This window comes from Paroedura picta, chromosome 2 (assembly GCF_049243985.1).
Source record: "Paroedura picta isolate Pp20150507F chromosome 2, Ppicta_v3.0, whole genome shotgun sequence".
Lineage (NCBI taxonomy): Eukaryota > Metazoa > Chordata > Lepidosauria > Squamata > Gekkonidae > Paroedura > Paroedura picta.
In genome coordinates, this window is record NC_135370.1 from 173,758,366 (window position 1) to 173,785,144 (window position 26,779).

The following is a 26,779-nucleotide window of genomic DNA, read 5'->3' on the forward strand; positions in this document are numbered from 1 at the left end:
TGCACACTGAGACAGATACAATAAGCAAACCCTGAACCTCCTGTTTAAATCCCAGTCCAAATCAATATGTGTTTTCCCTATATAATTCCAAAATAATCTCCATTGACTTTTATACATTTCTAAATTCCTGTTGTGGCGCAGGGTAGTAAGGCAGCAGAAATGCTGTCTGAAGCTGTCTGCCCATGAGGCTGGGAGTTCGATCCCAGCAGCCGGCTCAAGGTGGACTCAGCCTTCCCTCCTTTCGAGGTCGGTAAAATGAGGACCCAGCTTGCTGGGGGGTAAATGGTAATGACTGGGGAAGGCACTGGCAAACCACCCCGTATTGAGTCTGCCATGAAAACGCTAGAGGGCGTCACCCCAAGGGTCAGACAGGACTCGGTGCTTGCACAGGGGATACCTTTACCTTTACCTTTTTAAATTCCTGTCCTTAAAACATGTTGCTATTCTGGCCTTTTTTGAAAATAAAAAACAATGATTTCGTTATCCAATCCTCCAGCAACAGAATCTGCTTTGTTTTCCAGGCTTTTGCTACCACCGTTCTGGCCACTGTTGAGACATTGTTTGGTCTCTTGATGCTCAGCCTCCTCCCTCTCTGGCTCTCTCTTACCCGGTTTATTTGGGTTGTCCTGCGCTCGGCTCGCTGCGAGGCCTGCTGGTACTGCTGCAGCGGGATCATCAAGCGGTCCATCAGCTCTTGGGCCTGGCCAGGGTCTTGTTCGACGATGTCTTGAACTTCGGAGTCCAGCTCATTCATTTTGTAATGCCAAAGGTCTAGCAAATCCCAGATTCTCTGTGGGCATCAGACAGAGCATTCCAGTTAGGACGATTAACACGTTAACAAAAAAGAGGTGGGAAACCCCCAGCAGTGATATCATTTCCATAAATTTGGAGCCACCTGTGAGACGCAAGAGTAATTTAGGAGTGAGACAAGCTTGGAAGGATCCAAGAGACTGTGGATAATGTACGACTTGAATTCCGCACTTCACTCTTCCCACTGTGGGTCTCTGGAGGTTTGCTGATATTCTAGGGCAGAGGTAGTCAACCTGTGGTCCTCCAGATGTCCATGGACTACAATTCCCATGAGCCCCTGCCAGCGATTGCATCATGGCTGTTGACCCCCTTCCTGGTGGCCTCCCATTTTTTCTTTAGAAATTGGGTGAGTCACTTGCCCAACAGGCTTATAGTTAGCCACTGGAGATTTATATTTATAGACAGGGAACCCCCATAATCAGAAGTGGTAAACCTCTCAATACTGATGGTGGGAAGAGACATCAGAAATAGGCCCCGGACTCCATGCCCTGTTGAAGACCCTCCAGAGAAATTGGTTGGCCACTGTGTGAGAGAGGATGCTGGACAGGATGGACTACTGGTCTGACCCAGCAGGGCTCTTCTGATGTTCTTAGGAAGACCTCAGCCTCTCTGCCCTGTTGTTGGCTCTCCAGAGGAACTGACTAGCCCCTGTGTGAGACAGGAGGCTGGACTGGATGGACCCCTGGTCTGATCCAGCAGGGCTCTTCTGATGTCCTTAGGAAGGCCTCGGCCTCTCTGCCCTGTTGTTGGCCCTCCAGAGGAACTGGCTGGCCCCTGTGTGAGACAGGAGGCTGGACTGGATGGACCCCTGGTCTGACCCAGCAGGGCTCTCCTGATGTCCTTAGGAAGGCCTCGGCCTCTCTGCCCTGTTGCTGGCCCTCCAGAGGAACTGGCTGGCCCCTGTGTGAGACAGGAGGCTGGACTGGATGGATCCCTGGTCTGACCCAGCAGGGCTCTCCTGATGTCCTTAGGAAGGCCTCGGCCTCTCTGCCCTGTTGCTGGCCCTCCAGAGGAACTGGCTGGCCCCTGTGTGAGACAGGGGGCTGGACTGGATGGACCCCTGGTCTGATCCAGCAGGGCTCTTCTGATATTCTTATCAGGGGAAGATCTCTGCCTCTGTAGCGTCTCTGCCTCTTGTTAGCCTTCTAGAGGAACTGGTTGGTCCCTGTGTGCCAGACTGGATGCAGGACTCAATGGGCCACTGATCTGATTCAGCAGGGCTCTTCATAACCTAGCTTTTAAGGTAAATTATACAATAAGGCTAGCAAGTAGCTTCTCCTTGCTGCAGAGTGTACTTTTCTATCCCTTCCAGCTTTCTCTGCACATTAGGATGTAAACCTTCAGAGTTCTCCACACTTAAAGAGGAACCTCACCCTTTCAGTGGCTGTTACCTTTTGTATTTCTTTGGCTTTCGTTACATCTGTACTCTTCTGCTGTAACATGCTTTCAATGGCTTGGAGGCCTTTATTAATGTCTTCTATTTTCTTGTCTGTGGTGTAGTGAGGGGCATTTTTCAGGACTTCAGCGTTGACCTTAAAAAATAAAATAAAAAAATAGGAAGAAACAAATATAGTGAGTATAAAAGAAAGAGGCACCCAGAAACCAAACCACAAACTCTTAGACATTTTAGTTAGTTTCACTTTTCTTCCCCTTCAAGGCTCAAATATTACAAGCGGCCTTGAACCATGAGGTGAGGTGGGGCAAATTTTAATAGAAAGGCAGTTAATAAATTCCTCCCTGGTGGAATGAACTCCCCAACGAGATCAAGCCCATTTTGGAACTCAGACAGTTCCGTAGGGCCTGCAAAACGAAGCTCTTCCGCCAGTCTTTTGGGGACCCCCTAATCAGCCCAATCGCCAGGAAACTGTAGCACCGATGCTCAATAGGTCCCATTCATCTATTCGACTGCTCTTTGTTATGTATTATATACTATATATTCGTTATCTATGACTGTTATATTTCTTGATTTCAACTACTTGCAAATGTTTAATGTATTTTCTTGTTTTTCTGTTCTATGTACATTGCCCTGAGACATCACAGTGAGGGGTGGTATATAAGCGGAAGGAAGGAAGGAATAAGGAAGGAATAAGGAAGGAAGGAAGGAAGGAAGGAAGGAAGGAAGGAAGGAAGGAAGGAAGGAAGGAAGGAAGGAAGGAAGGAAGGAAGGAAGGAAGGAAGGAAGGAAGGAAGGAAGATGCAGTGTACAGAATAGAGGAATGGAGGGAGGGAGGGAGGGAGGGAAGAAGATGAATAGAAGGAAGGAAGGAAGGAAGGAAGGAAGGAAGGAAGGAAGGAAGGAAGGAAGGAAGGAAGGAAGGAAGGAAGGAAGGAAGGAAGGAAGGAAGGAAGGAAGGAAGGAAGGAAGGAAGGAAGGAACCCCAGGGAGCTCCCACATAACCCCAGAGTTCCCCTAAACCCTGGTTGGGAATCCCTTGATTAAATATAGTGAAGTTGATGGACCTCTTTCCCTCCCTCCTTTATGTCACCTCCTTTTCTCTTTTCTTCCCCTGAGTTTATGCTGTTCTTACTGTTCCTCCCTCCCCCCTTAAGAAAGACTGCCGTTAAACAGGTTTCTGAGACTTGAGGAAAGGATATTGCATCTTATTTTCCATCAGAAGGATGACTAATATTAAATTCTTAAAGCTATTCAGGTCTCAGCCTGCTTAGAATCGTAGAATCATAGAGTTGGAAGGGACCTCCAGAGTCATCTAGTCCAGCCTCCTGCACAATGCAGGACACTCACAACCAACCACCCACCCACAGCAACCCACAGCATGCCAAAATGATCCCATACAGACACATACACACTGAAAATCTCCAAAATCTAGCCTGGACTGAACCTAAATAAGAGGTTAACAATCAGAGTGACGGATAGCTCAGGAATGTCTGTGTGGCCAAAATCTGTAACCCCTGATATAACCTACTCAGAACTTTCGCAAGAGAGAACAGAAGATGCATCAGTTCAGCTCAGAACCCAGAAAAAGCTGATTCGAGCTTCCAAACGAACAAATCTCGCTTTTACCTTTTCTTCTAAGTCTTGTAAAATCTGCTTGCAATCTTCCGCGTTCTTTTCAACCTCAACAGGGACTATTGTGTACATTTCGGAGTACTTGATCCGTAGTCTGTCCATGATCTGCTCAAATGTTTGTTTCTGACTCTCAAGGGCTCTCTGGATCTCCTACGAAATGGAAAGATTCAATCGTTATTTGGGTTTCCCCCTCCCTCGTGCTGACGATACAGACGTTTTTGCGTGACAAAGCTTCGTTTGACGACGTAAAACAAGCAGGTTAAACCCGAGCGATCCTCACTTTGTCCAGCCGGACGATGCTTTTCAACCCACCAAGAATAAATTAAACCTGACACCATTTCATTGTCCTGTCGAGGCAGGTGGAATAATAACTCGGGGACATAAAAACGCCTCTGTGACCGATACTTCATAACAGGCCCATTGGTAAAATGGAACAAAATATACGAAAAGACCCCCTTTCCCCGCCCCTGAAAAATGTTCTAGCAACGATCAAGGACTGATTAAAGCAACAGACTCAGAATCTGGAGCATTGCTTTTGTGTGCTTAATTGAACCACCCTGGCAAAACAGTCGCTTCCAGTTCTGGTAGAAGAATATTGATTTCATGCTGAAAAAGAAACTTGACAATCATCTGTTGCTTCTGGCCCAGAAACGTAATCTGATCTCTGGACTCAGACAGACAACAACTGTAACGAAACACATTTGGGGAGAACTGTCTACGCCAGTGGTTCTCAGCCTTCCTAATGCCGCGACCCTTTAATATAGTTTCTCATGTGAGCCCATTATGCACGGAGTGGAATGTCCGCTTTTGGGGTGGAATGGCGGCGGCTAAAATCACCAATTATGCACACTGCAGGCAGCAACCGGGCGCAGAGTCAACGTATGTCAGCGAAAAAGCTGCGTTAGCAAGATGCGTAAGAAAGTGGAGCTTCCCGGGATCAGGGCGCAACCAGAAGCGGCTCTGGAGTAACTGCGTGCATAATCGGATACTCTGGGTTTTGCTGCCGTTGCGTTCCGTCCTGTACGTAAGCGGTTTGCTTCGCTTCTTCCTCCTCCGCGTTCTCCATGCCGCCATTTCAGAGGCCATGCATAATAGCCGTGGTGGTGACCCCCAACCAGAAAATGACCAAAACTGACCAATGGCGTGAAGATCCATTCATGATTGTAAATAAATTGGGTTTTTTCCTGGGGTTTCTCAGTTCAGTTCTACCTCTTGTCCCGCCATGCTGATCTTGCTCTTTTCCGACTGCAGGAGGAGCGTCAACAATGGCGATGCCCCCCCAGCCAAGCTGCTCGCCCTGCCAATACCCCTGTGAAAGGGTCATTCGACCCCCAGGTTGAGAACCACTGGTCTAGACTGTGCAGCTGCAATCTCTCTTGCAATTACATGTCCCAAAGCCAGGAGACATTCCAGTTTTAAAAAGCCAACTGGCCCATCGTTTGGGTGGTGCCAGCAATTTTTAAAAATAATCAGAAGAGGCTTAAATGAGAAATCCTTGCTTTGAAAGAATTCCTGTATTGGAAGAAAATAGGGGGGGGATTGTAAAATGTCTTCCTTCCCCTCTCTGACAGTGCAGTCCTCAGCTAGGGTTGCCAACCTGATCAGGTTTAAGGTGCTGGATTCAATCTTCAAGGCCATAAACTGGGTCAGGTTTAAGGTGCTGGTTTTAACCTTGAGAGTCTGGTGTAACTACGGGACCACCTCTCTGAATATGTCCCCAGAAGAGCTTTGCACTCAGCCAATACCAAGAGGCTAGTGGCCTCCGGCTCCAAAGACGTATGTCGGGCCTTGACCAGAGGCAGGGCCTTCTTGGCCTTGGCTCCTGCATGGTGCCGATCGGCATTTCCCTGGGCATGTAAGAAAGGGCCACAAAAGCCAAGCGCTGACACAGTCCCTTCTGCCCACCCACTCACAATTTGCCCACTCAGACTGCCAGTGGATCTCCATAGTCTCAAGCAGCATTCTTTTACATCATCAACCACCTGATCCTTTTAGCTGGAGATGCCAGGGATTGAACCTGGAACCTCCTGCATGACAAGCACAGGATTCCCCACTGAGCCATGACCACTCACCAGGGCGAAGCTGCTGAGTCACAGCGCCTCCCCAGGTCCCATTCTGTAAATACATCTCTGGTCCAAAACTACAAGACCAGGCGTGGCCAAACTGTGATCCTCCGGATGTCCATAGACTACAATTACCCGCCAGTTCATAGACATCTGGAGAGCCAAAATTTAGCCATCCTGGAACCAGAAAGACAACCAACCTCGAGTTTTGCTGTCCTTTCAGGAAGCACTTCTAAGTCCACGCCACAGAGCAACAGCATGGAGTCCTGCAAGGAATTCTTCACAGCATCTATTTCATCGCTTGCCTTGGCCCGGTCTTGGATCTCAGACAGCACAGCCTCCTTTTGCTTCTGAGTCTTTTGGTGGAGTCTAAGAAATGGGAACAACGTTAAGTAGATGTTTAGATAGAAAACAGGCTCTATTAAACCAGTGTGGTTGTTCATAGAAGGCAAAACCAAAACAAAAAAAGGAACACAACCCAACCTTGAACAGGTAGGAACTCAAAAGTTGAGCTGTACAATAAAATAATGTAAAACTTGTTGATTGTTCATAGAAGGCCAACAATCTGTTCCTGTTTCTTTTATTTTTTTAGAAATCCGGATTCAGAATTGATCAAAATGGAAACTTGAAGCAGGAGGGGCAGGGAGGGAGATTTTGCGATCTAAAAGTCTGGAAATTCAAAGCCAGATCAGCATCTCTGGGCAGAATCACAGAATCATAGAGTTGGAAGGGGCCATACAGGCCATCTAGTCCACCCCCCTGCTCAACGCAGGATCAGCCCTGAGCATCCTAAAGCATCCAAGAGAAGTGTGTATCCAACCTTTGCTTGAAGACTGCCAGTCACAGGTACCACAACTGAGAAGGCACTGTTCCTGCTACAACTCATTTTGTTACATAAGCGGGATCACACAAGAGGAAACTTTTTGGTGATAATTTTAGCCGTGGAACACTTTCATATATAAGGAGGCAATCTTTCAAGTTCCAGACTACAGAGACCTATTTAATGAACAGAATATAAAATAAAACGCTTACTCTTTCAATCGATCTTGCATGACACGAATTTCCCTCACAACAGGGACACCTTCTCCCTTCTCTGTGGGGTCCAGAGGGATGTTTAGAATGCTCCTTAAGCGGTGTAGTATTAAGCGCAGGAAGAATTCTTCAGTGTTCACACTGTCCTCATAACAGTTTATGCATTCCAGAAATGCCTGCAGCTCCTCTTTGGTGGACCTCTCTTTCTCTTTGGGGCTTTCAGGGAAATCTTCCTGGAGGTTGTCTAGAATGATTGTCTCCCGCTCAATCTGGACAGGAAGCAGTAGAGAAAGAGAGAAAAGTGAGATGGGACAGAGACTTTGGATTAAAGAGCCAGCTTAGTGCAATGGTTAGGAGTGCAGACTTCTAATCTGGCCAACTGCGTTTGATTCCCTGCTCCCCCACATGCAACCAGCTGGGTGACCTTGGCTTGCCACGGCACTGGTAAAGCTGTTCTGACTGAGCAGGAATATCGGGGCTCTCTCAGCCTCACCCACCCCACAGGGTGTCTGTTGTGGGGAGAGGAAAGGGAAGGCAACTGCAAGCCACATTGAGACTCCTTCGGGTAGAGAAAAGGCATATAAGAACCAACTTCTCTTCTTCTTCTTCACTAATATCAGAGCTCTCTCAGCCCCATCCACCTTACAGGGTGTCTGTTGTGGGGAAAACTACAATGATGAAACCTATAAAAGTCACAGATTAAAAACTCCAGTTGGGACTGCCAATAAGGTAAAGGTAAAGGTATCCCCTGTGCAAGCACCAAGTCATGTCTGACCCTTGGGGTGACGCCCTCCAGCGTTTTCATGGCAGACTCAATACGGGGTGGTTTGCCAGTGCCTTCTCCAGTCATTACCGTTTAACCCCCAGCAAGCAAGCTGGGTACTCATTGTACCGACATCGGAAGGATGGAAGGCTGAGTCAACCTTGAGCCGGCTGCTGGGATTGAACTCCCAGCCTCCTGGGCTGACAGCTTCGGACAGCATGTCGCTGCCTTACCACTCTGCACCACAAGAGGCTCATCTACTGCCAATAATTAAAGCTAAATCAATCATAGAACCATAGAGTTGGAAGGGACCATCCAGGCCATCTAGTCCAACCCCTAATGACTACAAGACCACCCTAAAGCATCCAGGATAAGGATCTGTCCGGCCACTGCTTGAAGACTGCCAGAGAGGAACTCCCCACCTCCTTAGGCATCCAATTTCCCAACTGAACTATTGGTTTGTAAAAAAAAAATTCCTGACATCTAGCTGGTACCATTCTACACAGTTTAACCTCCTGTCCCCTCTCCACCTCCTCTTCTCCAGGCTGAACATTCCCAAGTCCGTCAGCCTTTCCTCACAGGGTTTGGTCCCCAAGCCTAATTAAATTCTCTTCAACTGCCTCCTGAAGATTGACCATGAGGAGGCCAGGAAAACCTCCCTGGGGAGGTTGTTTCCTAATCGTGGAGCTGCCATGGCTAAAGCCCACACACAAGAACCCACCAAACCAACGTCTTTCATTGGTGAGCAGAAGAAGACACACGACATAAATCAATCCAAAATTCCACGGAGAATATTGACTATTGACCACTGAGTGACCCGCAAAGTGCTCCACTTCCTCCGTCAGCGACTCACTTCCTGGCTGACAGACTTCCACTCCTGGCTCTGCTCCTCACATCGGCTCTCCCATTCCCTGGCCGTCTTGAGCAAGCTCAGCCACTTCAGCCACAAAGCTGACACGAGGGCGGCAATCAGCAGGAAGTCCTCTTCTTTGCACCTCCTGCTCAGAGACCCCAAGTCCTGCCTCAGCTTCATGAGATCCTCTTCGGCAGAAGCGAGGCGGGAGGACAGCGCCTTTCAAGGAAAAAGCACAGACGAGCTTTACAATTCACACTTTCAAAACTTCTAACCCATTTGTAAAACAAAGGTCTATCATGTTGCTTCCAACTCATGACAACCCTCTGAATTATGGACAGCCTTGCTGAGGTCTTGCAAACTGAGGACCGTGTTTTCCTCGATTGAGGCCTTCCATTTCAGCGTTGTGTGGTGGTTAAGAGCAGCGGACTCTAAAATGGAGAATCGGGCTTGATTCCACATTTCTCCATATTTCTGTCACGGTTCTCTCAGAGCTCCCTCAGCCTCACCTACCTCACAGGGTTTGAGGCACTCAGTGACACAATAAGCTACTGGAACAAAAAGAAGTGTGTTATAATCAAAATTTACCTCAGTAGGAACATATGAATGAATCTAAGTTTGTTATTACAATTTTGACCAATTGTTAAAAGCCTGCCAGCTGTACAAGAAATTTCCCTCGTGTTTGTTAACAGTGAATATAAGAAAATGTGCTTAACGGCTACTCAAAGATAACTGAATATTTCAAGAAAAAGAATCATTGCCCAAGTGAAAAACAAGCTGATCTTAACTGATACAGCAACATTGACTCAAAGCAAAACTTCCCCGTTGGTCTGCCTGGGATTCTGTGATGTCTAAAGATGTAGTCTCATGTTCAACTAGGAATAATAGAATCATAGAGTTTGAAGGGATCTCCTGGGTCACCTAATCCAACCCCCTGCACTATGCAGGACACTCACATCCCAATCGCTCATCCACTGTCACCTGCCACCCCCTTGAGCCTTCACAGAATCAGCCTCTCCATCAGATGTCTATCCAGCCTCTGCTTAAAAATCTCCAAAGATGGAGAACCCACCACCTCCCGAGGAATCCTGTTTCACTGAGAAACCGCTCTAACTGTCAGGAACTTCTTCCGGAAGTTTAGACGGAATTTCTTTTGAATTAATTTCATCCCATTGGCTCTGGTCCGTCCCTCCGGGGAAAGAGAGAACAACTCTCCTCCACCCTCTATATCAGGGGTAGTCAACCTGTGGTCCTCCAGATGTTCATGGACTACAATTCCCATGTGCCCTTGCCAGCATTTGCTGGCAGGGGCTCATGGGAATTGTAGTGCATGGACATCTGGAGGACCACAGGTTGACTACCCCTCCTCTATATGGCAGCCTTTTAAATACTTGAAGATGGCAATCAGATCCCTTCTCAAGGACACTGGTTGAAATCAATTCTTACAACATTTTGTGCAATGGGGTCATCCCAATTTTAAACACTTGCAGGACTGGCCGGTGGATCCCAGCAAGCCCAGCCGGCAGCTGGGGCTCTCCCACGGCTCAGGCGGAAAGAACGAGGACTCAGCCGGAAGTGAGCGGCTGCCGCCGGCAGGAGGGCAACGTCCAGTCAGATGTCCGGGGCCTTTTAAAATGGCTGACAGGCCTCAGGGGATAGGAAGTCAGGGAGCCAGGTTTGGGGGCCCAAAGGTTTCCCGAAGTGGCAGCTGCAGAGGAGAGGCTGGGACCGCCCGTGTTGGGAGGGGAAACAGCAACCGTTGGCTGTTCCCGTTGGCTGCAGAGAAGAGGACACGCAGTAATGGGTTTAAACTTCAAGTACAACGATATAGGCTAGATATCAGGGGGGGAAATTTCACAGTCAGAGTAGTTCAGCAGTGGAATAGGCTGCCTAAGGAGGTGGTGAGCTCCCCCTCACTGGCAGTCTTCAAGCAAAGGTTGGATACACACTTTTCTTGGATGCTTTAGGATGCTCTGGGCTGATCCTGCGTTGAGCAGGGGGTTGGACTAGATGGCCTGTATGGCCCCTTCCAACTCTATGATTCTATGAGTCTAGTTCAGCAGTGGAATAGGCTGCCTAAGGAGGTGGGGAGCTCCCCCTCACTGGCAGTCTTCAAGCAAAGGTTGGATACACACTTTTCTTGGATGCTTTAGGATGCTTAGGGCTGATCCTGCGTTGAGCAGGGGGTTGGACTAGATGGCCTGTATGGCCCCTTCCAACTCTAGGATTCTATGATTCTATGGCCTGTATGGCCCCTCCCAACTCTATGATTCTATGATTCTATGGCCTGTATGGCCCCTTCCAACTCTATGATTCTATGATTCTATGGCCTGTATGGCCCCTCCCAGCTCTATGATTCTATGGCCTGTATGGCCCCTCCCAGCTCTATGATTCTATGATTCTATGGCCTGTATGGCCCCTCCCAGCTCTATGATTCTATGATTCTATGGCCTGTATGGCCCCTCCCAACTCTATGATTCTATGGCTTGTATGGCCCCTCCCAACTCTATAATTCTATGATTCTATGGCCTGTATGGCCCCTCCCAACTCTATGATTCTATGATTCTATGGCCTGTATGGCCCCTCCCAACTCTATGAGTCTATGATTCTATGGCCTGTATGGCCCCTCCCAACTCTATGATTCTATGGCCTGTATGGCCCCTCCCAACTCTATGAGTCTATGATTCTATGGCCTGTATGGCCCCTCCCAACTCTTCTATGACCTGTATGGCCCCTTCCAACTCTATGGTTCTATGATTCTATGATTCTAAGGTTCTACTTTAAAGAGGATTGTCCCTTGAACTTCTGGCATATAATGTTAATAGCTTCAAAGTTAACCGTGCTCTTGCTCACTAAAGAAAGCAATTTGAAAATGATACTGTACCAGACGGCATTCCGGCAAGAATACTGCTGAGATTTATTTATTTTTGCATTTCTATCCCACCGCTCTCAGTGAAATGGCACTTGGCGGGTTATGTATAACCCCCTCCTAAAACAGCAGTATAAAATCCATCTCCCATTTCCCTTAAACCCCAATCCGGTGGCAGGTAGAAACAGAGAAAACATCCCACCCACCCAAAGTCCCGGCAGTTAGAATCATAGAAGGATAGAGTTGGAAGGGACCTCCAGGGTCATCTAGTCCAACCCTCTGCACTATGCAGGACACTCACAACCCTATCGCTCATCCCCTGTAACCTGCCACCCCCTTGAGCCTTCAAAGAATCAGCCTCTCCATCAGATGGCTCTCCAGCCTCTGTTTAAAAATCTCCAAAGATGGAGAACCCACCACCTCCCGAGGAAGCCTGTTCCACTGAGGAACCGCTCTAACTGTCAGGAACTTCTTCCAGAGGTTTAGACTGAAATTCTTTTGAATTAGTTTCATCCCATTGGTTCTAGTCCATCCCTCTGAGGCAGTGGTTCTCAACCTTCCTAATGCCATGACCCTTTAACACAGTTCCTCATGTTGTGGTGACCCCCAGTCATAGAATTATGTAAGTGTTCTTTCTCAGAAATTAAACCGAAACTGACCAATGGCGTGAAGATCCATTGTTCATGATTGGATATAAATTGGTTTTTTCCCGGGGTTTCTCAGTTCAGTTCTGCCTCTTTTCCACTGCTCCAGACAGACGAACGCTCTATCTCAATCTACCCTGCAAGATTGTTGTGTTGATGGTGCCCCCCCCCCCAGCCAAGCTGCTTGCCCTGCCGCAACCCCCGTGAAAGGTTTGTTCGACCCCCCAGGTTGAGAACCACTGCTCTGGGGCAAGAGAGAACAACTCTGCTCCATCCTCTCCATGGCAGCCTTTTAAATACTTGAAGATGGAACCTCCAGGAATGCTCAGAATATCCAGCTGGCAATTTGATGGGGGTAGAACTAACGGGAAAGACAGGGAAGGGACAGAGCTTGTATGCCAATCTCTGGGAAGGACTTTACAGGTGGACTCTGGGTCAAAGACTCTGGAGTGGCCAAGTGACTCCCGAGGGACTCTGAAGAGTGTGCAGCAACTGGAATGTCGTTTGGGAAAGTGGGAAGGTACAGGGACTAAAGTGATTACAAGAGCAATGTATTGCACTGATGCTAGGGAAAGCCAGATTAAACAGTGGTCGAGGACCTAGGGTGGGTATCCCTGTTGCATCCACAGAGTCATAACCACATCCCATAACATAAGCATTGTAACCACATACCACACTTTTTCTCTGTTCTAGCTGTGTATGGGGTGTGATGCTTTGGACACTCTTTGAAAAGCGCTATATAAAGGCAAAACTGCATCACTCCCCACCTTGCTTTGCTCCAACTGCTCCAAAGCCTCTTTGTAAGATCCTGGTGTGTGGTACAAAGATTTCCCAACCACCTTCTCTATGTCATGAAGATCAGCACGTATCTTCTCTTTGGACTGGGTGAAGCTGCGGTATTTTTCAAAACACCTGCGGACGGCAACAGCATGCAGTGAAAACGTACCCATTTGGATCAATTATGGAATTATCCTCTCCCCGCTTTTTACCGCCGGCACGAAGCGTCACACAGACATCCAAAATAAGCCTCATTTCCTCCCCCATTTCTCTCATTAAAATAAAAGCGTCCTATTCTATTCCGACGGATGTTGCGGCTCGTTAAGTGTCTAGATCCTTTTCCAAACCCCAAAATTTCAAATTCAGCTTCAGAACTTGAACCGTTCCGGGATCTCCCTTGACTCCTCCCTCCTGCCACCTGAGCCAGGTTGTCTCCTAATGCAGGCTAGCCAGTTTCTCACCTTTTCCTGACCTTCCCCTACCTGAAACTCTCTAGCAATGAATCCTCTTTCTCGAGCTCCGACGGGGCACAAATGGAACATTGCAAAACAAGGTAAGTGGGAGCCGTAATGGGACACATTTGCACGTTTTTCCAGGCAAGTCGTTGAGCTGTTACATTTCCATGTCACACACATTTCTGCGCAACTCTGATTTGAATTGCGGGAAGGCATTAAGGCAGGATTACAGCGCCCATCACGAAATTGGATGCAGCATAATGGTGATGAACGCAACCTGCGAGATTCCCAAGTTCGGGTCAAATCTCGGCTGAGGATTCAGTAAATGCTGTTTGGCAGCCCACCGTCCTATCAGCGGGGCTGCCAAAATACTCTTGTTATTATTGTATTTGCTTCATTTACAGTAGATACACCATCATGGACCCTTCCTTGCAGACAGAGATTTCATCTGGCTCCCCCAACCTGAACGTTAGGTGAAAACAGCCCTGTGGCTTGGAACGGGGCCCCTGGAATTGGGGCCCCCTCATTACCTACTTCATTCGCAGCCTAATAGCCTGGTCTCTCTAGTCTGCTCTGATCAGAGCCAGCAAACCGAGCCAGGTTGGCCAACAGTCAGCGGCTGGATGGGAAGCTACCGAGGAAGGTTGGGGTTGCCATGGAGAGAAAGGCAACAGCAAATCACATCTGCTCATTTCTTGCTTTGAAAACCTGGTTCCGACTCAGATTCAAACTTTATTACAATCGTTCAGACCCAAGTTATGTGGAGTTAATACACAAAAGACCAAAAGAATATGGTCATTTAGCATAATGACCATATTCATTTCCTATTTATTGAATTCCCGTTCTCTTGAGACAAGGAATTATGTTATTCAGTTGTGGACCTACCTCTGAACGTGAGATTCCCTCTTTAGATTTTGCTCCTGGACTTCCGAGCTCTTAGCGGCTAGATCCCACAGTGCTTTTTCCAACTGGGGCCTGAGATTTGGTTTCACGAGGTTTCCCAGGATGGCGGTCAGCGCTTCCACTTCGTCCTTTGCTGCCTCCAGTTCTTCTTGCGTACGATGAGGAAGCAGGCAAGACTCTTCCAGCTCGCCCAGGCTGAGCAGAGGAGAGGAGAGGAGGGATTCGTGCTGACAGACAAGATCCGCGGCCTTCTGGACAGCTCCGTTGTAACACTTAACAGTTTCGTAGGCCTCCTCTAAGGCACTCTGCATGTGGACAGAAGGATCGAGAAGGAGAACTTAGAAACACAACAGGATTTTGTAGGCTAAAATCTCTTGTCTTAACCTCTTGCCTTGCAATATGACCCCATAAGCGCCATTTTGTACATCAAATTTATTTCTGTCGGGACCAGGGCCTTTTCGGTAGTTGCCCCGAAACCACAGAACTTTCCTAGAAAGTCCAGGAGATCCCCTCTCTTGTCATTCTCCAAAGGCAAACGAAAACACTTTTTTATTTCATTAAGACTTTACAAAGTTTAATGTCCGGTTGACATTTATTTTATTTTATTTTTATTTATTATTATGTTTATATACCACCTCTCCTGGCATGGACCTGCTCGTGGCGGCTTACATAATTCTTCTTACAACAATCCTGTAGGGCAGGTTACGGTGAGGGGGGTGCGACTGGCCCCAAGGTCTCCCAGCAAGCTGCCACTGCATGAGTGGGGATTCAAGCCCAGGTCCAACACTCTGGGGGACATATTCGAACAGGTTTGTATTCTAGTTTGCATCTAGAGATCTTCTAGTTGCATCCCCAGGATGCAAACCTTATGATGAACCTTATGATAAAAATAAAACCTTATGATAAAAGTGGGCTGAAATATCCTTTGAAAATGAGCATGGTTTCCTGGCCAGTTATTCTGCTTGGGAGGGGGGGTATCATCTGGGCTTGGAATTGGGGTCACTGTGTGAATTTCCTGCATTCTGCAGGGGGGGTTGGACTAGATGACCCTGGAGGTACCTTCCAACTCTACGATTCTATTAAACAAGCAAATTATTATTCATCAGGCAATGGATCTACTATGGAGATCCTATGCCCCCCAAAAAGAGAAATCATTTCAATAAATAGAACCTAGAGCAGGGGTAGCCCAACTGTGGCTTGCTAGACGTCCATGAACTACAATTCCCATGAGCCCCCTCCAACACATCCCGGCACGGGCTCATGGGAATTGTAGTCCACGGGCATCTGAAGAGCCACAATTTGGCCACCTAGAAATTAACAGGAAGTGCCTGTATCTCGCCGTACTTACTCTCCGTGTGGCAACACCTTCTTTCAGCTGTGTTTTCAGGCTCTGCAGTTCATCTAACTTTGTTGGCAGGTCATCGATATATTTCGCTCCCGCACCTCCCCGCTCTTTTACCACCAGCTCCTCGGCAGCCCTGAATTCATCTCCCAAGACATCCTCAAGGGCTTTGCAGTACATCTTTTCTCCAAGGATCGTGTGTGTATCTAAGCTGACCTGGAGAGGTTGCTGGAGCTCAGCTCTGACTTCCTTCCAGATCTGCAAATTAAGATCCAGCTTGCTCTGAAGGTCTCGCTTGGGCATGCACTTTTCTTCAAAAGCCAAAATCTGACGTCGTATCCCTTGTGTCAACCCGTCTATTTTCACTCCCAAGTTCTTTCCTTGCTGCCTCTTGGCCTCCTTGAGCGGTGCACCCAGGGTCTCATTCCGATCTAACAGTCTGAGTTCCTCCTGAGTTAAGTATCTGGCCTGCTGTAGTCTCTGACTCAAAATCTTTGCTGATATCAGGCTGGCTTCGGGAGCGCGGCCAGAACCCTCTTTCAAGGCCTCGGAGGCTTTCCGAAGGCTCGACACAACAGCTTCCACCTCGTTTAGCGGCGTTTGGTATCCACTGGATTCTGCAGAGAAGCCTTCCACCGTTTTGCAAAGCCGGCTTTGCAGCTCATCGAGGCGGGAGACGTCCCACTGCAGACCTAGGACTTCCCAAGCCTCCTTGTACCTGCGCAAACGGGATAAACCAGACTGGATGTCCAAAGCTCTCTCCTTCAACCCACTCAATTGACTCTTGGCCGCTTCCTCTGCGCTCAACAGTTCCTCGGGTTTCCAGCCCAACACCCCACACCGGGGACTGCAGAGATCCTGCTGCAATGCGGTTGTTTTTTCAGAAAGTCTTTCCCGAGCATTGATCCGCCTTTGCACCGTACAGCGCCGGTTCCGGATGAGCCCGCGGGCTCTCTTTGTTCTGTTCCTGAGGCTTCTTAGACAGTCCTCTAGAAACAGTTGCTCGAATACGTTTAGCCCCTGAGGAAAGTCTTTCAAACGCTCGTCGATGAGGCTTTCCATTTCCTGAACTGCGATAGCCATCCCTTCCAAAGCAGCCTGGCCCTCCTCCAAGTCAGACGCCGTGCTGGTTTCGCAGGCGTCGGAGGCCAACGTCCTCTCGACCTCCGCAAGCCCGGCTTCCACTCTTTCGATGTCTGCAAAAAGCTTTCGCCTGTTTCCCAGCTGGGATTCCAGCTGCTGCAATCTCTGGGTTAATTCCAAGGCCAGGTCTCGATAGTCGGTTTGCATCTGCAAGGAAAGGGATCCAAGGGCCGAGGCCTCTCCAGGTTCCAAATGAAAATCGACGCTCCGGGCTTCATCAGCCAGTTGGGGAAGGGCCGGTCGCGTACAGGTTGCGTAAACCCATTTGTCTTCAGCTTCTCGGATCGCAGCCCGACAGTTTTCGATCTGGGACGTCACGTCCTCCGGGAACAGTGCGGCCTTCTCGTTCAGATGGAGCCCCTGGACTCTGGCCCACAGAACCGCCTCCTCTATCCTGTTCGTAAGTTCGTGAGCCTGGGGAGAACCGCCAGCGACCTGGGCATCTTCCCGAGGGGTCAGCTGCTCTAGTTCCTCCACTTGGTTCTGCAGGTCGCTCATGGTGTTTTCCAGCGCTGCTTTCTCTGAATCGCTCCAAATCCTTTTCGTCCGCATCTCTGCATCTCTTCTGAGCAGAGCGACGCCGTGTTTGAGAGTCTGCAGCTCTACGGCCAGCAATGCCGGATGCGTGTTTGTGTTTCCGTTCGGAAGACTGAATCCTGTTCTCTGATGGTACTGCTGTTCTAAAGACCTTTGAAGGCCCTGGGCTTTGCTCGTGATGAGCTTCAATTCCTTGGCCTCTGCCGTGACCCGAAGCGCCTTCCGTTGAAGTGAGCGCTCGGCCTTGTCCCACCACTGCTCTGCTTGCTCCACCTGGATTTTCGTTAACTCCTTGTCCATGTCTTTAAGATGTCCGGATAAATGTTCTTCTTGTGCTTTCAGCTCGTTCAAAAGGTCTCTCTCTTTCTGAACGGAAGCCAAGCACTTCTGAATGTTCTCCAGGAAAACTGCCCCTTCCACAGGTCCCCTGCTGAAAGAAGAAAAACAGTCCAGTGTATTTAACTAGTTTTCTAACGGAACATTTCGTGGAATCCTAGAAGGATCTGTCCAGTCGCTGCTTGAAGACGGCTAGTGAGGGGGAGCTCCCCACCCTCTTAGGCAGCCCCTTCCACTGATGAACTAGACTCCTAGAATCCTAGAGTGGGAAGGGGCCATGCAGGCCATCTAGTCCCACCCCCTGCTCAGTGCAGGATCAGCCTCAAGCATCCAGGAGAAGGATCTGTCCAGCCGCTGCTTGAAGACGGTCAGTGAGGGGGAGCTCCCCACCTCCTGAGGCAGCCCCTTCCACTGCTGAACTAGACTCCTAGAAGCCTAGAGTTGGGAAGGGTCCATCCAGGCCATCTAGTCCCACCCCCTGCTCAATACAGGATCAGCCTCAAGCATCCAGGAGAAGGATCTGTCCACCTGCTGCATGAAGACCACTAATGGGAGGGAGCTCAATACCTCCTTAGGCAGCTGATGCTACTGCTGAGCTACTCTGTGAATATTTTTCCCCAGCACTGTCCTCCACATAGTTTAAACCCATCACTGCAGGTCCTCTGCTGCCCACAGGAACAGTTCTCTGCCCTCCTCCAACTGGCAACCTTTCAAATCCTTCAAGAGAACCGTCCTGTCCCCTGTCCACCTCCTTTTCTCCAGGCTGAACCTTCCCAAGTCCCTCACGCCTTTCCTCCTAGGGCTTGGTCCCTTGGCGCCAGATCATCCTCATCACATTCCTCTGCCCCCTCTCCATTTCCTCCACCTCCTTTTTGAAGTGAGGCCTCCAGAACAGCACATAGGACTCCAGGTGTGGTCTGACCAATGCAATATATAAAGGGACTATAACATTTCCCTAAGAACAAATCTGCTTAAAGAGTTTCTCAATACCATCCTGCATGGGCAGGAGCTAGGCAAAGGGTCATCAGACAGCAAACAGAACTTCACTGGCCAGACTCGCGGTCTTGGCTGATAGCCAGCTGCCTCCCAAAGGAACCGAGATGACCTGCAAAAGGGCTGATACTTTCAAATTCTCAGCGAGACCCTGCCTAGGACAAACATTATGGAAAAGGCAGTTGGAGAAGGGAAGAAATCCATTTGTATTTATTCACATGACTGCCCTTTTCTTAAGTATAGAAGGAAGTGGGAGAAATGTGCTCAATAGAGTTTTGCTTCCCTCCCCAGCACAGTGTGCTTTTCTTCAAAAAATAATTTTAAAAAGCTTCCAAGTTCACAAAGGGACAGGAAGACATGTCCATTATAGACGATGGTGCCATTAAAGTCAATGGGAAATTTTGCCTTCTCATCTGTTCCATGGCCTGGGGTGGGGTGGGTAGAGGCACCAAATTTGCCTCTTTGAAAAGGCTGACCCAGAATTTCTGCTTCTACAGGCCCCCAAAGAGGTATCCTTGTAGGGACACAGGTATCCTTCCATTGTGTCTCCTTAGGTACAAAATTTGAATTCACTCGCTCTGTCAGCATGGTGTAGGGCAGGGGTAGTCAAACTGCGGCCCTCCAGATGTCCATGGACTACAATTCCCAGGAGCCCCTGCCAGCAAATGCTGGCAGGGGCTCCTGGGAATTGTAGTCCATGGACATCTGGAGGGCCGCAGTTTGACTACCCCTGGTGTAGGGGTTAAGAGCAGCTAATCCTTTAAAGATTTTATTTTACCTTTGACAATGTATACTAACGCCCGAAGCATGGGCAATAAAAAGGAAGAGCTGGAACTTCTCATGCTGATGGAAAAGTATGATCTAGTAGGCATCACAGAAACTTGGTGGAATGATTCTCATGACTGGAATGTAATGGTGGATGGATATGAACTGTTCAGAAAAAACAGAATAGATCGAAGAGGTGGAGGAGTGGCACTGTATGTGAAGAAAGGGCTTACCTGTCAGGAAATTCTAGTGAAGGAGAGCATATCTACAGTGGAAAGCATCTTGGTGAAAATAAGCGAGGGGAAAACAAACAGTGTGGTGGTTGGTGTCTGCTACCGACCGCCTGACCAACGAGAGGATGTGGATGCTGCACTTTGTGAGCAGCTTGAGAAAATATCCAAACGGCAGGACCTTGTCATCATGGGTGACTTCAATTTCCCAGATGTGTGCTGGGAAACAAACTCTGCGAAGCGTCCTCAGTCATGCAACTTTCTGACCTGCCTGGCTGACAATTTCATTTATCAAATGGTAGATGAACCCACAAGAGGTTCAGCCATACTGGACTTAATACTGACCAACAGGCAAGAGTTGGTGGATGAGGTGAAGGAGGTGGGGACCCTAGGGGGAAGTGACCATGTCCTCATAGAATTCCTTTTGAGATGGGGAGCCAAGGAAGCTTGTAGCCAGACACGGATGTTGGATTTTCGTAGGGCAAACTTTAATAAACTCAGAGACATGATGAGTGTCATACCATGGACGAGAATGCTGGAAGGGAAGGGAGCATGTGAAGGGTGGGCGCTACTCAAACAAGAGCTATTGCATGCTCAATCAATGACTATTCCAGAAATACGAAAACACTGCAGGAGCTCTAAGAAGCCTATTTGGATGAACAGAGAACTTCAAGAGGAACTAAGAAAGAAAAGGAAAATGTTCAGGAAATGGAGGGAAGGACAGAGCTCTAAAGAAGAGTACCTACAGGTTACTAGGCACTGTAGATCAATCATCAGAAAGGCCAAAGCTGAGAGTGAGCTAAGATTGGCCAGGGAAGCCCACTGTAACAAGAAAAGATTTTTCAGTTACGTGAGGAGCAAACATAAAGTAAAGGAGGCAATAGGCCCGCTGTTGGGTGCGGATGGACAAACTCTAACGAAAGATGCAGAGAAAGCAGAAAGGCTTAGTGCCTATTTTACATCTGTTATTTCCCACAGGTCAAAGTGTTTAGGCACGTCTAGAGATGGCTGTAGCCAAAGGACAGTGTCTGGGTGGCAGGTTAACATGGATAGAGAGGTTATCGAGAGGCATTTAGCTGCACTGGATGAGTTCAAATCCCCTGGTCCAGATGAAATGCACCCGAGAGTACTCAAAGAACTTTCCAGAGAACTTGCACAGCCCTTGTCCATCATCTTCGGAACCTCTTTAAGGACTGGAGATGTCCCGGAGGACTGGAAAAGAGCAAACGTTATTCCGATCTTCAAAAAAGGGAGGAAGGATGACCCGGGAAACTACAGACCAGTGAGTCTGACCTCTGTTGTGGGGAAGATAATGGAGCAGATATTAAAGGGAGCGATCTGCAAACATCTGGAGGACAATTTGGTGATCCAAGGAAGTCAGCATGGATTTGTCTCCAACAGGTCCTGCCAGACCAACCTAGTTTCCTTTTTTGACCAAGTAACAGGTTTGCTGGATCGGGGAAATTTGGTTGATGTCATTTACTTGGATTTTAGTAAAGCTTTTGACAAGGTTCCCCATGATGTTCTGATGGATAAGTTGAAGGACTGCAATCTGGATTTTCAGATCGTTAGGTGGATAGGGAATTGGTTAGAGAACCGCACTCAAAGAGTTGTTGTCAATGGTGTTTCATCAGACTGGAGAGAGGTGAGTAGCGGGGTACCTCAGGGTTCGGTGTTCGGCCCGGTACTTTTTAACATATTTATTAATGATCTAGATGAGGGGGTGGAGGGACTACTCATCAAGTTTGCAGATGACACCAAATTGGGAGGACTGGCAAATACTCCGGAAGATAGAGACAGAGTTCAACGAGATCTGAACACAATGGAAAAATGGGCAAATGAGAACAAGATGCAATTTAATAAAGATAAGTGTAAAGTTCTGCATCTGGGTCAGAAAAATGAAAAGCATGCCTACTGGATGGGGGATACGCTTCTAGGTAGCACTGTGTGTGAACGAGACCTTGGGGTACTTGTGGATTGTAAACTAAACATGAGCAGGCAGTGTGATGCAGCGGTAAAAAAGGCAAATGCCATTTTGGGCTGTATCAACAGAGGCATCACATCAAAATCACAAGATGTCATAGTCCCATTGTATACGGCACTGGTCAGACCACACCTGGAGTACTGTGTGCAGTTCTGGAGGCCTCACTTCAAGAAGGACATCGATAAAATTGAAAGGGTACAGAGGAGAGCGACGAAGATGATCTGGGGCCAAGGGACCAAGCCCTATGAAGATAGGTTGAGGGACTTGGGAATGTTCAGCCTGGAGAAAAGGAGGTTGAGAGCGGACATGATAGCCCTCTTTAAGTATTTGAAAGGTTGTCACTTGGAGGAGGGCAGGATGCTGTTTCTGCTGGCTGCAGAGGAAAGGACACGCAGTAATGGGTTTAAACTTCAAGTACAACGATATAGGCTAGATATCAGGAAAAAGTTTTTCACAGTCAGAGTAGTTCAGCAGTGGAATAGGCTGCCTAAGGAGGTGGTGAGCGCCCCCTCACTGGCAGTCTTCAAGCAAAGGTTGGATACACACTTTTCTTGGATGCTTTAGGATGCTTAGGGCTAATCCTGCGTTGAGCAGGGGGTTGGACTAGATGGCCTGTATGGCCCCTTCCAACTCTATGATTCTATGATTCTAATGTAGCTTTGCAGTGGCCCTGCAATGCAGACCATGGCATTTAAAAAAATTACTTGGAGAAGGAAATGGAGAGGGAAGGGCGGGTGCAATGGCAGGACAACACTACAGCAGCTATTGCACCTTTCCCCCTCCATACGGGCTTGCCTCTGGTTGCTCACTGATAGTGAGATAACAGTGATAAATCCACCTTTTTGCAGTTTCCCTCATCCCGAGGCAAATCTAGGCAAAGTGTGAGCCAGCCCCTGGATAGCCTTGGGATGCAGGCAACGTTATGTGGAAAGGGCTCTAAAACCCGCCAGCAACCAAAGGGGCAGAATTCTCATGCGGAAACGGTCATGCTCTTGAAATGTTCTTCAGATCTACCTCTCCACTGCATAAGTGGCTACAAAGCTAAACAGACAGATGATAAGCAGTTGTAAGTGCCTGGGATTCCTTTTAGCATTCATATATTCCTCTAGAGAATTTGGCAGCCTCAAAAGAGGGTTTATAAAATGAACAAAGTATTTTAAGTGCATTCGACATGAAGAATTCCATGCACTGCATCTATTTTCTCACTAAACCCAGAATCCAGACTTCCAGTGCCTGAAAATAAAATAATATGTTAGCCTCTCATCTGTCTAAGACCGTGCAGTTTGAAGAAATATGCATATAAAGGTAAAGGTATCCCCTGTGCAAGCACCGAGTCATGTATGACCCTTGGGTCATACTAGCGTTTTCATGGCAGACTCCATGTCTGCCCTCTAGCGTTTTCATGGCAGACTCAATACGGGGTGGTTTGCCAGTGCCTTCCCCAGTCATTACCGTTTACCCCCCAGCAGCAAGCTGGGTACTCATTTTACTGACCTCGGAAGGATGGAAGGCTGAGTCAACCTTGAGCCGGCTGCTGGAACTGAACTCCCAAGCTCATGGGCAGAGCTTTCAGACTGCATGTCTGCTGCCTTACCACTCTGCGCCACAAGAAGCTCAGTATGATATTTATTAGCAGCAAATAAATAGGAGTGAAAAGCACAAGGTTGTCTTCATCACTCCGTTGCAAAAGCACAAACCACCCGTACGAGTGAATTAACCCACTTCCGTTGTTTCGGAGATCCTTCCGAAATCCAGCTCGCGCGCTCTAAAACTTGAGATTTTCCCGTACTCACGTTTTGACGTGGTCTTTTCCCGCTGATAAACATCTCATGGAAGACCGAACAGCAGCAAGGGATTCTTGGTAACCATTAACTAAATGAAGCTGATGCCGCTTGACCTCTCGAGCGGTCGTTGAATCGTTGAGCAACCGGTCCCAGCTAGAAACCAGGCTGTGCGAGTCCAGCCGATCGGCCTTGCTTCCTTGGGTGGTGGCCGAGCGCCCTCCCTCTGGTAACGACAAAGCTTCTGCTCTCTGCTTTTCTAGTTGGGTGCACAAACGCTGCAATGGAAGGCCAGGCCAGAAAGCTCTTATTCTCTCACCATTCCAGGTCAAGAACGTAACTACATCCCTTACTACGATCAGACAAAAGGTCTACCTCAGGGGTAGTCAAACTGCGGCCCTCCAGATGTCCATGGACTACAATTCCCAGGAGCCCCTGCCAGCGAATGCTGGCAGGGGCTCCTGGGAATTGTAAGTCCATGGACATCTGGAGGGCCGCAGTTTGACTACCCCGGTTCTACCTAGTTTCTATTGTGCCTGGACTTGGGGGTTCCATTTAGATACCATCAATTACCCTGTGTGACTCTACATTAGTTCTATAAGTTAATTAGCTCCTCCGCCAGGCATTTGGTTGAGGTCGACCCAAACCATCGCTTCCAATTGGCCCCCAATTGGACCCCAAGCCCCCACCCACTACGACTGACACTAATCGGCCTTACCCACTGGGTCCCAGTAAGAGTTGAGCTGAGGCTCTTGCAATTTCTGTTTTCTAATGTTATTGTTATGATCCTGTTAAGTGAATAGTATTATAATGTTAATACTGTTATCACCTGTTATATATATGTTATCTGCATCTTTTCCCGTTTCCTGTAAACCGCCCTGAGCCCTCGGGGAGGGCGGTATATAAATATAATAATAAATAAATAGGATGTTTTACATGTGTCTTTCCCTGGCCTGGACAGTCCAGGAAAGCCTGGCCTTGTCAGATCTCAGGGGACTTCACTCTGGGGGTATGAATCTGCTGATGATCCTGGGGGCACAGGAAGTACATCTGGCCTCGATCAGGGCCAGGGCCTTTTTGGTCGTTGCCTCTACCTGGTGGAATGAGCTCCCTGAAGAGCTGCAGGCATTGATGGAGCTCTCCGAGTACCACAGGGCCTGCAATATGGAGCTCTTCCGCCAGGCGTTTGGTTGAGGCCAGGTGGAGATTCCGGGGTATGAGATCAGGTGCCCTCCCCCCGGTTCCAGGCCTGGGTCCAGAGCCACTGGATGATCTACCCTCTGGTTTTCCATCACCAATTGTTATGACTGTAATCCAGGGGTAGTCAAACTGCGGCCCTCCAGATGTCCATGGACTACAATTCCCAGGAGCCCCCTGCCAGCATTTGCTGGCAGGGGGCTCCTGGGAATTGTAGTCCATGGACATCTGGAGGGCCGCAGTTTGACTACCCCTGCTGTAATCCATACCGGCTATAATGGCTCTGGGACATTGGGGAGGAGTTTTATAGTTTATATTTTTACCTCCATGTCATCTGCTATGTATTGTGGGGAACTGCTGTAACTGTATTATATGAGGTCTTAGAATTTTGGATTTTTGGATTACTGGAGATCAAAAGTGTAATCATTTGATAAGTGAATTTGCTGTTCCCGTACCTCTATCTCTCCCAGTTGGTCGTTCACCAATGCGACATCCAGCTCCGCAGTCCGGATTTTCATCTCATTGATCTTCTGCTCCATCTCAGCATATTGAACCATTGCTTGGGCTTCAGGGAGAGCAAGACCTTCCTGGGAAACGCCTTCCGCCAAGAATCTCTGCAAACATAAAAGGGTCATCTCAATCAACACTACTTTGATTCTAGTCACCACCAAAGTGGTTCTTCAAGGGCTCATGAAGAAATACATGTAAAATTTATCTGCCTGTCTGTTTGCCTATTCATCAATCAATCATCTGGCATGTGTGGTGTAACCAGGAGATCTGAGGACTGGCTGGCAGCCCGCCAATGGACATTTGGAGGTGGACATTTCCTGCCTTTACATCATGACCCCCTAGTGTTCCTTGGAGGAACTACCGCCTTGGAGATCTCCCATCCAAATGCTAGTCAGGGAGATCTGATGCCATGGTTCTCAACCTGGGAGTCGGGGCAGGGCGAGCAGCTTGGGGGGGGGGTACTGTTGGCATGGTGGGACAAGAAGCAGAACTGAGAAACCCCGGAAAAAGGATCTTCACACCATTGGTTAGTTTCAGTTTAATTTCTGTGAAAGAAGACTTGCCTAATTTTATGGTTGGGGGTCACCACCACATGAGAAACTGTGTTAAAGGGTCGCGGCATTAGGAAGGTTGAGAACCACTGATCCGATGGGATCAGGCTTGTCTGGGCCACTTAAAAATATTTTTTAAAGAGGCCCTAGGGTTCAACAGACATGGAGACCACATCATCTTCTAAGAAATCTGATCTTCTGAACTTAGATGTTCGCTGTGTTTATTCAGTGGCACCCATTTCTGCGAACCCTCCAGGGAGCTTCATAGCTTATGGCCGTTCAACATTTCACCAAGATATTTTGTTCACCAAGACAGTTTGGTGCAGTTTAGTGTCTTAAGAGAGTGAGCCGTGAACCAGGAGATCCCTGGTTCAAATTTCTTATCTCAAATATGAACCGAATGGTGGGACCTTTAGGTGAGCAGAGGAGGGTAGGGGCCCCCCAGTGGACTCTCTGCCCAGGACCCCTCCAGAACCAGCCCTGAACAGCTACTACAGGCAACAGTGCTTGCCACATTCTACCAGAAGCCAAAGATTTAACGTCCCCGGAGTAATGGAGCTTTGAGGCCTGAAGAACCAACAGCGATCAATAGCAGCATCTACGAATATCACTCAATGGAGTTGTGCAACAATGGAAGATTATTACCTTGCTTTCTGCCGACTGATGTGCAGCAGGAGGAGGAACGAGGTTGGCCCCCATTACTTTCCCATTCATTAACGGCAAAGTGGTTTGAGGCACCTCTGACCTCCCATCCATCACTTGCAGCTGCTTTTGAGAGTCCTGCTGTCGAGGCCGAGTCTTGTCGGCAAGATGGCTGTCTGCCAGCTCTTCTCTGGATTTCTTCATCCTCTTCCTGCTCCGACTTGTCGAGCGCTGGAAATTGTCGTTTTCCGTCAAGTAGCCTTTTGACCCCTGATAAATGGCAAGAAGAAGGTGTTGGGGAGGGGAGAAGGGAATCTTTTTGGGACAAAAGTGGCCCAAATGCCTATTACTTCTTAATGGAAAGAGAATCGATCATGCATCAGACAGGGGGAGGGGAGGCGGGAAAGGTCTCAAAGGAAAGTTCATTCACTTAGCGGGAATCACATGGTTGCAAATAGATTTGAGTTGGGTAGCCATGTTGGACGGAAGCAGCAGAATAGAGTTTGAGTCCTGTGGCACTTTTAAGATCAACAAAGTTTTATTCCAGGTATTACCTTTCGTGTGCACTCTC

General features: G+C 48.3%; 1 protein-coding gene across 4 annotated transcripts in view; it reads right to left on the reverse strand.

Moving 5' to 3' along the window:
• SYNE2 (spectrin repeat containing nuclear envelope protein 2) overlaps positions 1 to 26,779 on the reverse strand; it is a 293,618-nt gene that overhangs the window by 150,512 nt on the left and 116,327 nt on the right. For 3 of the 4 annotated variants that reach the window (XM_077323896.1, XM_077323893.1, XM_077323894.1), the window contains 12 exons: positions 26,212 to 26,478; positions 24,961 to 25,119; positions 23,321 to 23,586; positions 15,546 to 17,649; positions 14,180 to 14,502; positions 12,830 to 12,974; positions 8,550 to 8,768; positions 6,934 to 7,202; positions 6,102 to 6,270; positions 3,833 to 3,988; positions 2,202 to 2,342; positions 608 to 790 (listed from right to left, as the gene is read on the reverse strand). In XM_077323896.1, the coding sequence (XP_077180011.1) occupies positions 608 to 790; positions 2,202 to 2,342; positions 3,833 to 3,988; positions 6,102 to 6,270; positions 6,934 to 7,202; positions 8,550 to 8,768; positions 12,830 to 12,974; positions 14,180 to 14,502; positions 15,546 to 17,649; positions 23,321 to 23,586; positions 24,961 to 25,119; positions 26,212 to 26,478 (4,401 nt within the window). The remainder of the gene's footprint in view (positions 1 to 607; positions 791 to 2,201; positions 2,343 to 3,832; positions 3,989 to 6,101; positions 6,271 to 6,933; positions 7,203 to 8,549; positions 8,769 to 12,829; positions 12,975 to 14,179; positions 14,503 to 15,545; positions 17,650 to 23,320; positions 23,587 to 24,960; positions 25,120 to 26,211; positions 26,479 to 26,779) is intronic. The other variant, XM_077323895.1, reaches the window with a different exon arrangement.